At 40.7% G+C, this 16,405-nt stretch overlaps 1 protein-coding gene across 3 annotated transcripts in view; it reads right to left on the bottom strand.

The window, feature by feature from the left end:
* The window catches only part of DEPTOR (DEP domain containing MTOR interacting protein), a 174,106-nt gene that overhangs the window by 67,113 nt on the left and 90,588 nt on the right, over positions 1-16,405 (bottom strand). For all 3 annotated transcript variants that reach the window (XM_061171370.1, XM_061171369.1, XM_061171368.1), the window contains exons 5-8: positions 9,015-9,200; positions 6,892-7,023; positions 2,283-2,353; positions 153-257 (exon numbers count right to left, since the gene is read on the bottom strand). In XM_061171370.1, the coding sequence (XP_061027353.1) occupies positions 153-257; positions 2,283-2,353; positions 6,892-7,023; positions 9,015-9,200 (494 nt within the window). The remainder of the gene's footprint in view (positions 1-152; positions 258-2,282; positions 2,354-6,891; positions 7,024-9,014; positions 9,201-16,405) is intronic.

The raw sequence follows: 16,405 nt of genomic DNA, 5'->3' as shown, positions 1-16,405 counted from the left end.
CTCATACGCTCTTGGCTTCATTTCACCCCCATTCAGAAAGGGAAAAGGAAATGACAAAAATGGGACCAAAACACGCAGGGAGAGAAAGTACAGATGGCACCAAACAATGAAATAAAGCGAGAAGTATTTAGACACTGCTGTACGGGAGGTACCTTCATTCCTGCTGCGGCTGCTGGGCCACTGGGATCCACGGCCTGGATGTGGCATGGCTTACTGCCTCGCACCACAAAGCCCCAGCCTACTGCGTCACCAACAATCTAGAGAGGAAAACCACAATTAGCCATCAGCAGACGGTCCCTGGCAGTGTGCCCGCCCTTCCAAGACAGAGAAAAGCCAGGACTAAAGGCATGCCAGGAGACACCTCTTCTCCACTTCATCTCTACCCTGTCAGGGGAACGGGACTCTTCTATCACAAACACAGGCTTATATCTCTGTGCGGAAAACATGGTCAAGAAACACCTGTTTGGCAGAAAGAAGCTTCTTCTGTGAGGTCACTACTCAATAAATAACTGGCAGATGGCCTCTTTCTTAGGCTGCTATGCAGTTGAATATCAGACTCAAATGGAAAGTCTGAAGATCTTAAAAATACTGTTGAAATTTCCCTCCAGATCCAATTTCTCTTCCCCTGCATCCAAAGGATACTTTCCTGATGATCTTGCTACGTCATTGAACTTTTTTAAAAAATTTTTATTGGAGTATAGTTGCTTTACAATCATTGAACTTTAAAGTAACCATTTAAATTACTAATGGGGGGAACCATGAAGAGTCTTGGCTCTCCTGAAACACAATTTTCTGTACCAAGAAAAGACAGTGAAAAAGTACATAAAGTTCACAATTTACAAGTCGACTCTGGTCCAAAAGTTGTTTGAAACTGGAGGGTGACTTTCCTTATAGAATCATAATTAGAATTGCCAGTTACATTCTCTGGGCAGCTCCCAGACATGTCTCTAATACATACCCCAACTGAAATAGAGATGACAGCCATTCACAGTCAATTACTAGCAATGCTGGCATTGATATTTAAAACCTAAAAGAAATACAGCTAAAAAATACAATCCAATGTCTCTTGAATGCTGGAGACTGAGGAAAAGCAGGGAAGCAAATGAAATTTTTGTGACCATTCTCAAAAAGACTTTTAGGGCAGGTTTTAGTGTCGATGAACTCTTATTAGTTTTTGCTTGTCTGAGAAGTTCTTTATTAGGTACTTCATTGGCTTTAGGGTTTGCTGCTATTAGTTCATTATACCTAATTGCACTTCCAAATGTCCAGTTTACCTTTTCCCTGATACAGACATATTACCAGTGCTTTTTTCATATTGACTGGCTAGGACTGGACCCATCCTGTTTTAATTCCTTAGGGCTCAGAACGTGAAGTAGTCCTCGACAAATGTTCGTAGCACAAATGAGCATGGAAAGCTTTTTCCCCACCCTGAGGTATTAAAACAAAAATTAGAAGACTAAAGGAAAGATGAGAAGTATTTTAAAGAAGACGTCAATGCAGATGTGAGGAGACAAAGAGACAGAGGCAAGTCAACAGGAAGTGGGTGAGGTGATGTCAAGCAGAGAACGTGGATTCTGTTTGAAGAAGACCAGTGGGGGACTTCCCTAGTGGTCCAGCGGTTAAGACGCCGTACTTCCACTGCAGGAGGCACGGGTCCGATCCCTGGTCAGGGAAGTTCCACATGCCTCAGGGTGAGGCCAAAAAAAAAAAAAGAAAAGAAAAGAATACCAGTGGGACCCTAGGAGTAGAAGGAAGGCTGAAGGACCTCCAAGAAAGGGCAGGTGGTCAGGAGGTGCTCACAGGTAGGCAGTGTGCCCAAATCAGGTGCTTGTATAACTCAAGGCACGATAACATTGTCAAAAGCATCATTCCTTATGGTAGAACAATCTATGCCATAGTTTTCTCTATCTTAAGACTTCCCTCATGTCTTAAATAATTTTTAGAATTAACTATAATGCAGAAGGGATTATTGGCATTATTTGTTCTACCATCTGCCTTTGAATCTGTCATTACATTAGAGTAAGTACATAATGGAAATCTTTTTTTTAAGGACACATCCAAAGGAATTTTAAATGCTGTATTAATAATAAATTATGCCAAGTCCTAATGCATTTTAGTGCCTAAAGGTCAAGAAAGTGTACTATTATAATCATGCTCAAAACAAAAGGGAAATTGGGAGAAGCTTTTCAGTTCCGTCCCTAAGCTACATATGGACACACTGCCATGTTGACACGGCCCAGACAAACGAGCAGCACGGGAGAAAAACCAAATGATGAGCCTACCGTGAATGTCTTCCTCGCATACGGAGCCCCGGGAGTCAGGAGTTCCTCAGAAGTGACGGGTCTTTTTAACACTGTAAGACAGACACAGTGTCAAGGTACAGACCCTTCTGAGCCCTCTGTCCTTTCATTCAGCAGATATTTACTGAATGCCTCATGTGTGACATCAGTGACCAAAAGTGGCAAAGATCCCTGCCTCCCAGTTTATATTCTAGCTGCACAGAGGCAGAAAATATTAGCAAACATAAATAACCCTAAACCTAACTTACAGAGCTACAGAAAGCAGAGACGGGAGCAGGGGAAGGGGAAGCAAGAGTGCCAGGGGTGGGGTAAGGAGCGGCTTGACATTTTTTTATAAAGGAAAAGACCACATTTTCTAGTTCCTGAATTTCTTTCTCTTAGACCTTGATGTGCATTCAACATGTCAAAATTAAGAGAAATCCTTAAAGATGTTAAAAAAAAAAAAAAAGAGAGAAATCCTGACTCTGGCCATCTGATAACCCCTCCCCATCATACCATACACATCCCATTCACCAAAGCCTCACGGATTTCCTTATTAATACCCCAGATTGCGCGTACGCACTGCCTTTTGCCTTGAATCATAACACTGGGGAGCTTTTCTGCATAATTAACATGTGCTAGGCACTATGTTAGGCGCTTTAAATATATTCTATTATTTAATCATCACAAGAGCTAATGGGTTCATTTCATCCTTATCCCTATGCTATTAGGGAGGAAACAGAAGCTGAGAAAAGTTAAATAGCTTGCGTCCAAGGCCTCAGAGTCAACGGGAAGTAGAATTAAGATTTAAACTCAAGCGTTTGGTGCCACTGCCCGTTCTCAGAAGAAAGGGCGCAGAAGCTCCAAAAGGTCACTGTGTGTTGTGTTCCTAAGACACCTGTCCCCATCAGATCACTGCTGTGGTCTACCAAGATGGCAAAGATTGCAGTCAATTCCTGACTTGCGACTGCCTAAACACCCACCAAAAATGAACTTCCCCCTCCATCCTGTGCTAAGAACTGGACAAGGGACTGCCATGGCCACCCAGAGCAGCCAGTGGGTTGGGGGACAGGGACCATCCTATCCCAGTTATAGAGACATCATGAACTTGAGTCCACAAAGAAACTGAAAGGACCAGGGCTAGGAGCCTAACCTGGCGAAGTGCCAGCCTCCAATTCCCTTTGCTGGTGGCCTTCAGAGGTCAGATGCCAGTCCTGGAACAAGTGTGCAGCAGAAAATAAAAGGCAGCCTGGGGGTGAGGCCTGGAGGATCCACCAGGCAGCTGGGCCCTAAGAAGCACCTTCTCAGTCAAAGGCAACGAAGTGCTTCTTGTTGAGATGACACGTGGCTGGGACTATTACTTTTGCTTTCAGAAAGCTCATAAAAGAGAACATGAATTTATGCTTCCTCCAAGGAGGGAGAAGGTTGAATATCAAGAACAGAAGCTCTCAGCAAACAGTCAGGAAGTAAGAGAAGGGGTCCATGGTTGAGGATTCTGACCTTTTTATTCCCTGTCAGTCAACTGCCTCCAGGCTCCTACCCACAAAATCCCCTCTGGGGTTTATGAACATGGATGTAGGAATCACACTGTACTTGTGATATCTGACAATATCGACCATTTATTTTTATTATACTATTTCTCTATTTTTATTGAGATATAATTGACATATACCATTATATTAGTTTCAGGTTACAACATAACGGTGCATTTGTTATGAAATGATCAACTAGTCCAGTTAACATCGTCACCTCACATAGCTACAAAGTTGTTTTTTCTTGAAATGAGAGCTTTTAAGACCTACTCTCTTAGCAACTTTCAAATATACAACACAGTATTATTAACCGTAGTCACCATGCTGTATATTACATTCCCCAGGATTTACCTATAAACTGGAAATTTGTACCTTTTGACCCCTTTCACCCATTTGTCCCACCCAACCACCAATCCCCCCCCACCGACCACCCCACCTCTGCCAATCACCAATTTGTTCTCTGTATATATGAGTTTTTTTTTAGATTCCACATATAAGTGAGATCATATGACATTTGTGTTCTTTGCCTGACTTATTTCACTTAGCACAATGCCCTCGAGGTTCATTCATTTTGTTGCAAATGGCAGGATTTCCTTCATTTTTATGGCTGAATAATACTCCATTGTGTATGTGTGTATATGTATGTCTCTGTGTGTGTGTGTGTGTGTGTGTGTGTATATTTATATACGTACAAAAAAAATGCCACATTTCCTTTATCCATTCATCCATTGATGGGCACTTAGGTTGTTTCCATGTCTTGGCTATTATAAATAATGCAGCAATAAACATGGGGGTACAGAGAGCTTTTCAAATTAGTGTTTTCATTTCCTTTCGATAAATACTCAGAAGTGAAATTGCTGGATCATATGGTAGTTCTACTTTTAATTCTTTTTTAAGGAACCTCCATACTGTTTCCCATAGTGGCTGCACCAATTTACATTCCCGCCAACGGTGCAAGAGGGTTCCCTTTTCTCCACACCCTCTCCAGCATTTGTTATATGTGCTCTTTTTGATGATAGCCATTCTGACAGGTATGAGGTGATATTTCATTGTGGTTTTGAATCACACTATATTGTAATATTTGGCAACAATACTGTTCATTTAATACACTTTCTCTCATGTTAAAAAATGTAGAAACTTTGAAACCTAGGGAATTATTTCTAGCTTTCTCTTTTCATATCCTTGGGAACTTATTTACTCACCACAATGATACTGATTATGTTACTTTCTGTAGCACTTTCTTTATCTGAATTAGGGCATTTATATACAGTGTTAAAAAATATATCCTGATGGATATCTAATGGTTAATTTTAAATGCCTTACTGTGAAGCCTGCTTACCTGCTTGAGAGAAAAAAAATCACAGATGAGCTCCCTGCATCTTGGGAACCCTCTTAGAGTAAAAGAGAAGCTTGTCAGAATACAGGTAAGAGGTAGGACTTACGAACTACAGTGAAGTCCTGACAGCTTTGGTCCTTAGAGACCCAAAAAAGGCAACCTGACCTTTCTTTTCTGCCTGCATATCAGTAATATTTTCCCTTTGAGTCAAGGGGGTAAGGAGAAAGAGAAAACAATGGAAACCTACCTCAGGGAAGATGAATGTGTAATTTAAGCAATTAACACTTTGTTCATCTTCTACTCTGGTAAGCAATCAAAAACATGTAAAATGGCTTTAGCACAACTAACCCTTTCCTGAAATTGAACTCTTTTGATTCTAACTTGGAGGTATCAGATTTCTACCAGGGCTTCAAACATGCTATTTCTAACAATATAGTTCTTCTCATTCTATCTTATCAGCAGTGCTCTATTAATTGAGAAACCTGGTAATATATGGGTGCTGGAAGATTTTCCAGCCAGAGACAGTGTGGAAGCAAGTTTCTTCATTCACTTGCAGGTTACAACTTTATTCTTAGAGCTAACCCTCCAGAAGACAGCAAAAAAAGAAGAAAAAAAAGAAAAAAAAAGTTAGATTAAGAAAAATACCTAGTCAACAGCATTAGATGACTGTTTTCTCTTAAAGCCCTTTAACAACATCTATTAGTCCTTATTCTCATGAGTGCATTTTTTTTTCCTCAAAGAGATGATGTGCTCATTGAGGGATGGGGTTATGACCTCTCATCTTTGTATCCCCAACATCTGGTAATAAGGAAACGGCATGAACAAAGGAACAAAGTGTCTTCCCTGAAGGTGATACATTGAACTGAGGGTGGACAGGGCACTAAACAAATGGAGGGGAAGGTGATTTCAAGGCCATGGTTATCATGATGGACCACGCAAGCTAATCCTGGAAAGGAGGTGGGTAAGGACAGTGAGAAGGTGGTGGTATCCATGGGTTACAGGTTCCTGTGGGCTTGAAGAACTGATTAGATCTAAGTACAAGTTCATTAACAATCTTTGTGCCTAGGTTTTTTTTCTGGAATGTAAAAGTCACGGAGGTTGATGAGTAGAGTTTGAAACCACAAGGCACCAAGAGCCCACTGCAGGGATGGCTAGGTTTGCAGAGATCCAAGCTTCTTAGGGGTGCGGAGACCCAACAGATCTTTGCATCAGTTGCAATCTGGGGCAGCGCTATCTCCCCCGCTGTTTGCTGCTCAAACCTTCCTTCAGGACTGCGTGTTTCCTCCCAATGCTGGGACTGCTAACAGCACACAGCCCTCAGACAGCCAATGTTCTCAACTGTCCTTGGAACTCTCTCTCCAAAGAGAGCCGCCATTCCCCAGGTCACGCCCTCCTCCCAGGGGCAGCCAACATCCAATGACTGATCAAGGTGAGGCTATAAAAGCCTGGCCACCTCACCCCAAGTTGGGACAACTCTCAAAGACCATCCCAACTCCAGAGCTCCACCTGGGGCGAGCCGCAGCCTTCACGGAGACTGCATTGCAGCCCAATTCTCCCTCGGCCCAAACCCACGTCCTTCCCTTCCATCCAAAGGGTGCTGCCCCCCAAGAGCACAATGTAACAAGATGCTCCCACGCTAGTCTCCCTCTGCCTGAGAATCCGCTTCCCAGGGAGTCCCGCCTGCACCCAGGCCCAAGTCCCCCACAGTCACGGTCGGAAACGGGGCCGCTTCTCAGCCACTCACCAGACTTGGGGTTGCAGAGCACGGGGGGGCTGCTGCTGGGGGGGGGGCTGCCGCTGAAGTAGCCGCTGCTGCAGCTGCTCATGCTGCTCCTCCGCACGGCAGACACGATCTTGACCTCCTTGCTGGGGCTGACTGTGGGCGAGAACACACAGCGTCACCGACGGTGATGGTCTTGGTTCCCCAGAGCATGCACGCAGGCTTTCAGCTGCCAGGTATAGTGAGGCAGGTCACGTGCGCTGGAATAAAGCACTCTGGCCTTGGCGTCGGAAAAGCAAGGGTTTGAGTGGCAGCTCTGCCCCTGACAGAATAGCACAGCCTGGGGCCATTCCCTTCGGTTTTCTAAACGTACAGTTTCCCCAACTGTAAAGTGGGAATAATGCCGTCTCATGGGACTGGTGCAAGGAGTGGATTATATATTTAAAAGTACTCAGTTACATAAAATATTATTTTAAGAACTACCGAGTCCATGCTAAGCATCCCTGAAAGGATGTAAATTAAGTGCTGGTGAGACACTTAATGAATTAATAGTGATGATAAGTGCCTCCTGGTTGAAGATTAAATCTTTAATCACCCGGAGCCACAGAAGAAGGAGATTAAAACAGAGAGCACAACTTCAGGCTTTGAAGGTGTATGTGAGGCAGCAGCTTCAGTGATAAGATCTCGTTCTCTCCACTGTGGAGTTGGCTGGCTCTCAACGAGGGAAAGAGAGCGAGGCATATGATCCAATGAAAGAAACCATGGAGAGTGCCTGGCACATGGAAAGCACAAAATCAATGCTGGCTTTTACGGTGACTATGGTTACTGTATCCTCCTTCTCATCATCATCACTTGTTCACGTCTACGGCGCCCACTGAAAAACAGGCAAACCTTAGTACCAGCGAAGACGTGAACGGTTCCTCTGCATCTGCAGGAGACTGCAACCTTAGGGACACACAGCTGGTGCGCATCTAAGCACAGGCCTAGGCTCCTGACCCTTGGCTAGTGTTTACTTTCCTGGAGTGGCCCTTGGCTACTTCTCTGCTCCATCCCAGCTGTGTCTGAGGAACCTGGGATGTAGAAGGTTGGGTAGGAGCCAGTATAATATAAGCACTGGGATAAGACAGAACTGGTGCAAGACCCAGCCCTGTCCATCACGTTCTAGCTGTGTGACCTTGGGTAAGCCACTCAACTTCTCCATGCCTCAGTTTCTTCACCTGTAAAATGGAGATAAGAAAAGTCTTTCCTCGAAGAGTAACAGTGAGAATTAAATGAGAAAATGCATGCAACTAAGCTTGGATCTGTGCCAAGGGCACAGAAAGTTCTCAATACATCTAGTTGTAAGTGTTCTCATGGTCAGCTCCTATTCATAACCAAGACACATTTTCATTTTGCTCTGGGTTTCGGGTGAAGCCCATAACTTCCAAACCTCAGGCCAATCAGTTTCTCAAGTCAGTGTCAAGTTTTCAGAGGAGTTGAAGATATCCTGTTAAGCACCTCACCCACTTACAAAGAATGACACATCAAGTTAACCTTTTCTGGGTGAATAGGATTATTTTATATTAGTTTATTTTTTGTTTAAATGGGGTTATCTTTGTGAACATCAGTCATCATTTCTGTCCAGGTTAATTGTCAATATGGGACAGTCTGACCTAACATATAATGTCCCAGGCTGCTGTGCTTTCTGAGCACCTGTGTCTACCTTTCATAGTTTTAATTTGTTCTGTGTGATGGATTGATAATCAGTCGCCTTTAGTTGTATATGCCCTAAGAAGACTTTATTCATCCTTAAAATATATAGCTTCTCAATGTTGTGACTTAGAAAACTGGATAATTAATGATATGTAAGGATCGTTTGTAAATGAAAAGTAAATAAGGTAGGAGTGAGAGCTTGAGTGGTCTTCTATAATTCAAATACATAGTGTTATAAAACAGACTTCTTAGCATGTATGTTGGCTGCGCAGGAACAATCTGGTTGTATGTGTGTATGGTTTCTTTTGGGGGGAGTAATAAATAAATAAATAAAAATTTGGTTATAAATAAATACAAATTTGCTGGAGAACAGAATTTCACAAAGGTGAGTTACAACTATGCTATTTCTCAAAAGACAGATATATATGATCAAACAAACAAGGGAACTGACATACCTGACATAAAACTGGTAGATTTCCGATTGTCATGGCTCTGCTTCCTCAGGCAGAAGGGGCTGTCATGAGTTTCCTGGGAGGAGGGGGATTTTTCATTGAGCAGCTCCATCAATCTTCGCCTCCGCCGGAAGTTCATTCTGAACTGGTAGAGAAGATTGCTGTCCACAAACGGGTGCTTGTTGGACACTGGGGAGAAGAAACAATAGATGAGGGCTGCCTGGCCACTAAGCACTGTAGCCAGGAGACTCCAGCCAACAGGGGCAAAAGTCTTGGGAAAGGGTTTAGTTCTACAGATGTCCCAGGAGCTTGCAGTCCACACATGGTCCCAGATTCTTTCCACATGTCATGCATTTTAAAAATTTGCTAACCAATTCCTCTGGGGGAACTCTGCCTGATCTCACCCCAATCTAAGTTATACTCCTCCTGGTGTTGTCCTGGCTCCTACTTTACCTCCGTCTGAGCACTTGTCACACACACTCTCATTGTCCCTCAACTTCTCTGCCTTTCCCACTAAACTCTAGGCTCTCTGGGGCAGTGATCGTGGCTTCATTTAGTCATGTGTCCACTGGGCCCAGCACAGTGCTTGTCCCAGAGCAACACGGCCATTCATTTCTAAACTTTTTATCTTGTGATAATTACAGACTCATGGAGAGTTGCAAAATAATATAGAGACCACATAGTATATGATTCCATTCATATGAAATATCCAGAACAAGGAAATCTATAGACACAGAGTAGACTGGGTGGTTGCCAGGGGCTGGAGGGGATCTAGTGGGTTGGGGATGTTAACTAAAGTGTGAGATTACTTTTTGAGGTGATGAAAATGGTCTAAAATTGACTGTGGTGATGATTGCATATATCTGTGAATATACTAAAAACCAGTGAATGGTATGCTTTAATATGAGCGAATCGTATGGTATGTGAACTATATCTCACCAAAGCTGCTGAAAAACTCAACAGCAACAAGAAATAGTAGAGAGTCCCCGTGTACTCTTCACCCAGATTCCCCCAATGGTTTCACCTTACAGAAATAACTAAAGTACAATATCAGACAAAGACATTGACATTAGTACAATCTATAGACCTTATTCAGATTTCACCGGTTTTTACATGCACTCATTTGTCTGTGTGTGTGTGTGTATTTTTAGGCAATTTTATCACATGTATAGATCTCTGTAACCACCACCACACTCAAAGCACAGGACTGTTCCATCATGACAAAGGGACTCCCTCATGCTAACCCCTGATAGCCTCCCACTCCAAATCCTTAATGTCTGGCAACCACTAGTATGTTCTCCACCTCTGCAATGTTACCATTTTGAGAATTTTATAGAAATGGAACCAAACATTATGTAGATGTTTAAGATTGATGCTAAATGAATGAATGGCTATCCAGATAAAGGCTGGTTACTTCCCAAGGAAAATCTACACTTTTGAGCACCTAATCATGCCAGGCCATCAACTCAAAATCAATAATAACAATAGCTAACCTTCACACAGTATTTTCTATGAATTCAGCATTATTTTAAATGCTTTATTTGTATCAATTCCTTTAATTTTAACAACAGCCTGGGGTATAGTTACTGTTACTTTCTTCCTTATTTTTTGATGAAGAAACTGAAGCCCAGAGATATGAGTAAGACCCAAAGAAGACACAGTAAATGGCAGAGGTAGAAATATAACTACAGTATCTGACTCCAGAGTTCAAGTTCCAAATTACTACTCTCAACTGCCTCTCTGAAAAACAATTCCTGTGCTTCTTCAGGTTCTCATAAAGAACTGAAATAATGTTACATAAAACTGCTAATGTATGGCTACCAGGCTAAATTTACATCCAATTCTACATTACCATTTATATCTTGGGGATCTATTGTGGTCTATTCGCAACTTTATATTTTGAGTTCTAATCGTGGAGTTGTGAAACAGGCAAGACATCAGGCTCCAAAAGCCATGTTCCTAGGTCATTTTGTCTCTGGGAAGTAACCAGGAACCCTGCAAACTGGCCAGCATCATGCTGAAGTCTCAACCCCCCAAAATTCAAAACAATAGACTTTACAAAAAAAAAAGATCTAATTAGCATGTGAGAAGAAGCTCAACCTCATTAGTTAATATGGAAATGCAAATTAAAATCACAATGAGATGCCACTTCACACCCACTAGAATCACTAAAATAAAAAGAATGACAGCATCAAATGTCGGTGAGGATATGGAGCAACTGGAACTCTCATTTTGCGGGCAGGAATATAAAATGGTAAAACCAGGTTGGAGAATAGTCTGACAGATCTTATAAAGTTATACACATATTTACTCTATGTCCGCACAATTCTTAGGGATCCACCCACAACAAATGAAAACATATATCGCCCAAAATGTTCACTGCAGCCTTATTCATAATAGCCAAAAACTGGGGATAACATGTCCATTAACAGGAGAATGGATAAGTAAATTGTAGATACAATGAAACACTACTTGACAATAAAAAGGAATGAGCTGCTGACACATAAAACAACGTGGATTAATATCAAAAGCATTAAGTTGAGTGAGAAAAGCCAGACACAAAAAACATACACAGAGTGACTTAATTTACATGAGGTTCAAGAATAGAGGAAATTCACATATAATGATAGAAATCAGAAAGGGGAAGGGGAGAGGATTGACTGGAAAGGAGTAGGAGGAAACTTTCTGGGGTGATGAAAATGTTCTATATCTTGTTTTTACATGAATATATACATTGTCAAAATGCACCAAACTAAACATTTAAGATATGTATATTTCACTGGAGGTTAAGTATATGTATGTTAACAAAAAGGAAACAAACAACAACAACAACAACAAATCTTATAAATGGACTGGGAGACTAGGAACAACAGAGTCTTAACAGGGACTTCCCTGGTGGTCCAGTGGTAAAGAATCCGCCTTCCAATGCAGGGGGCACGGGTTCAATCCCTGGTCAGGGAAATAAGATCTCACATACCGCGGGCAACTAAGTCTGCGCGACACAGCTACAGAGCCCACATGCCCTGGAGCCCGCAGGCCACAACTAGAGAGAAGGCCATGCACCTCAGCGAAGACCCCACATGCTGCAACTAAGACCCGACACAGAAAAAAAAAAAATTAATTAAAAACAAAAACAAAAACAAAAAATAGAGCTTAACACTGTAAACCCACATTGCCAATATAAGATGCTACATAATGTTAATGCCCAAATAATCATTTGGCTATTAACCACTGGGCATATGGTCAGTCTCAGAAAGGAGTGGTCCTGTTATAGTATAATTCACCCACTTCATGTGCATAGTTCTATATATATTCTAGTCTATAATATATTCACAGAGTTGTGCATCCCATCATCACAATCAATTTTAAAACATTTCCATCACCCCCAAAAGAAACCCAACACTCCTTAGCTATCACTTCCAATCTGCCCATAACCTCTAGGCAACCCCTAGGCAAGCACTAATCAACTTTCTGTCTCTGTAGTTTTGTCTATGTTGGGCATTTCATATAAAGAGAGTCATATGAGATATGGTCCATTGTGACTTGCTTCTTTCACTTGGCATAATGTTTACAAGGTTTATCCATGTAATGCCATGTATCGGTACTTCACTACTTTTTATTGCCAAATAATATTCCATTGTATGGACATACTATATGTTGTTTATCCATGCATCAGTTGATGGACACTTGAGTTGTTTTCACTTCCTGGTTATAATGAATAATGTTATTAACATTCATATACAAATTTTTGTGTGGACATATGTATTCATTTCTCTTAGGTTTACAACTAGGAGTAGAATGGCAGGATCATATGGTAACCCTATATTGTATGCCAGATTCTTCTCCAAAGAGGATGCCCCATTTTACATTCCCACCAACAGAGTAGGGGGTCCTAATTGTTCCACATCCTTATCAACCCTTGTTATTCTCTATCTTTTTTATTACACTTTTCCTAATGGTTGTGTAGTGGTATCTTATTGTGATTTTGACTTGCATTTCCATGATGGCTAATAACGTTGAACATGTTTTTATGTGCTTATTGTCTATGTGCCTATCTTCTTTGGAGAACTGTCTATCCAAATCCTTTGTCTATTTTTTAATTGGATTGTCTTTAAAAAAAAGAGACTTATTTTTTAAAGCAGTTTTAGGTTCACAGCAAAACTGAGCAGAAAGTGCAGAGTTCTCATATACCCTCTGCCCCCCGACACACAACTTTGCTCTACCATCAATTATCGAGAAAGGAACAGATGTTACAACTGATGAACGTACACTGATACATCATTATTATCCAAAGTCCATAGTTTACATTAGGGTTCACCTTGATGTTGAACATTCCACGGATTTTGTCAAATGTATCTACCATTATATTGGGTTGGCCAAAAAAGTTCATTCAGTTTTTTTCTGTAAGATGTTATGGTATATAGTATCATACAGACTATTTTTGCTGTTCAAAAAATCCTCTGTGTCCTACCTATTCATCCCTCCTTCCCCCCAACCCATGGCAACCACTGATCTCTTTACTGTCTCCATAGTTCTGTCTTTTCCAGAAGGTCATATAGTTGTAGCCTTTTAATATTGGCTTCTTTCACTTAGTGATATGCATTTAAGGTTCCCCTAAGTCTTTACATGGCTTGATAGTTCTTTTTGTACTGAATAATATTCCATTGTCTGGATGTATAACAGTTTATCCATTCACCTACTGAAGGACATATTGGTTGCTTCTAAGTTATGACAATCATGAATAAAGCTGCTATAAACATCCATGTGCAGGTTTTTGTGTGGACATAAGTTTTCAACTCCTTTGGGTAAATACCAAGGAACATGATTGGTGGATCATACGGTAAGAGTATGCTTACCATACTGCCAAAATCCCTTGCAAAGTGACTGTACCATTTTCTATTCCCACCAGCAATGAATGAGAGTTCCTGTTGCTCCACAACCTTGCCTGCATTTGGCATTGTCAGTGTTTTGGATTTTGGCCATTCTAATAGGTGTGTAATGGTATCTCGTTGTTTCAGTTTGGAATTCCCTAATCACATAGGATGTTGAGCATTTTTTCATATGTTTATTTGCCATCGGTATATTTTCTGTCAGAAGGTGTCTGCTCAGGTCCTTGGTCTGTTTTTAAAACCAGGTTGTTTTATTATTGTTGATTTTTAAGAGTTCTTTGTATATTTTGGGCTAACAGTGCTTTTTCAGATATGCCTTTTGCAAATATTTTTAAGTCTGAGGCTTGTCTCCTCATTTTCTTCATGGGTTGTCTTTTTATTATTAAGTTGTAATTGTTCTTTATGTATTCTAGATATAAGCCCTTTATCAGGTATATTATTCACTAATATTTTATCACATTCTATAAGCTGTCTTTTCATTTTCTTGATGGTATCCTCTAAAATACAAAAATTTGGGGGGACTTCCCTGGTGGTCCAGTGGTTACTTCCCTGCTGGTCCAGTGGTTAAGACTCTATGCTCCCAATGCGGGGGGCCTGGGTTCGATCCCTGGTTAGGGAACTAGATCCCACATGCCACAACTAAGAGCCTGCATGCCCCAACCTAAAGATCCCGCATGGCACAACGAAGATCCCGCATGCCGCAGCTAAGATCTGGCACAGCCAAATAAATAAATAAATAAATATTAAAATAGAAAAGTTTTTAATTCTGATGATGTTCAGTTTGTTTTCTACTTTGTTGCTTGTCATGTTACTTTTTTGTTAGTTTTGGTGTCATGTCTAAGAAACTATAATGTCTTTTAAAGTAACAATTTTAAAAACAGTACCTCACATAAACATGAAGAATAGTGGGCTCGGTATGAATTGACAAAACTTCATAAATATATGTCCATGCATGGATGCCTTATCCGTGTTATTTACTTAAAGCTGAAATGAGGAAGATGAAAAGAAAATTGGGATGGAAGAATTTATTAACACCTTTAAATCTAGTTCCAATTTGTAAAACACCTTACATTTCTAATCAAAAAAGTTTTGCATGTCTACATTTAAAAACTGAAAAAAATAGAAAGTTTTCATGCCTTTTAAAAAACCAGAATTATCTATCTATCTACATTGAGTAAAAACAAGGCTGGCAAATACCAAATTTGATGGAGAGGAATATTCTCCACCTTTTGTTCAGTACTTAAATACTGACTTATTGTTATTCATTTATACTGTGAATACCTAGAGGCCAATCATCTGCTCTAAGAGCTAGAAATACTAAGAGAAATTATATAACAAAATCTTACCCTCAATAAGCTTATAGTCTGGGACTTCCCTGGCAGACCAGCGGTTAAGATTGTGTACTTCCACTACAAGGGGCGTGGGTTTGATCCCTGGTCGGGGAACTAAGATCCTGCAGGCGGCATCGCAGCCAAAATAATAATAATAATAATGACAACAATAAAAATAAAATAAAACCGCTTCATTAAAAAAAAAAAACTTATAGTCTAGCAAAGGCAATAAAACATGCTCACATATAACAAAAGTACAAGACGGAAATTTCAACAATCTTAAGGAAATTATATATAAAGTGCTATGGAAATTCAAAGGAGAGATTATTTTCAGCCTGTGGGTGAAACAAGATTCATTAAAAATTGACATTATCTAAAAAATACACACATATATGAAGCTTATTTGGGAACATGCAAGAAAAACCCAAATCAACAATCAAATCCAAAGAGTTAGAATATAAATGTTCAACATAGCTTAACAACAAAGACCCTTAGGTGGAAAGGATGGCTCAGTGTTCTCTTTCTCTCTTACTTTTTTTCACCTTCACTTGAAGAAAGTGAGGAAATATGCCCAGTTACTTAGTGGCAGAGGCAGCATTAGCACCATGCTCTCTGACACCAAGTCCAAAGATTCTTCCATTACTCTGTGACATATCTCAGGTGGTCAAATGTTGAGTTTTATGTTGACTTCTGTGGTGGGTGGGCTGTCATCTCAGCCCACCAGGGTTTAATAAAAGCCTGAGTGTCTACTGATTGCCATCTCTAACCTACTCTGCTGAAGTCTGTTATAATTACGCTAGTAGGTCACTTACTATATGCCACTGTACTAACTTTACAAATATTATACAATACCATCCTCACAATCACTCTGTAAGTGATTTACAGTGCAAGAATTGAGACTGAAGTTACTTCAGTAACTTCCCCAAGGCCACACAACTTTGGCTTCTGATCCCAAAGCAACATGTTTACTTAGAAACACAGGCCACAAGAGATTGGAAAAGACTCTAAAGTTATAGTAAAATGTCACCTTATCCAACACTCAACTTCCATGTTCATCACAGAGTACATTTTTATTTTCTTTCTGTCACCCATACACCTAGCGATCGGCAGTCTTTTTGTGACACTTACCACACTGTAGTGTAATATGGGTTTATTTGGTTGGGGGAGCACATCT

The sequence above is a fragment of the Eubalaena glacialis genome, chromosome 17 (assembly GCF_028564815.1).
Source record: "Eubalaena glacialis isolate mEubGla1 chromosome 17, mEubGla1.1.hap2.+ XY, whole genome shotgun sequence".
Classification (NCBI taxonomy): domain Eukaryota; kingdom Metazoa; phylum Chordata; class Mammalia; order Artiodactyla; family Balaenidae; genus Eubalaena; species Eubalaena glacialis.
The sequence above is the reverse complement of the archived record's forward strand: the minus strand, read 5'-3'. Positions and strand labels throughout refer to the sequence as shown.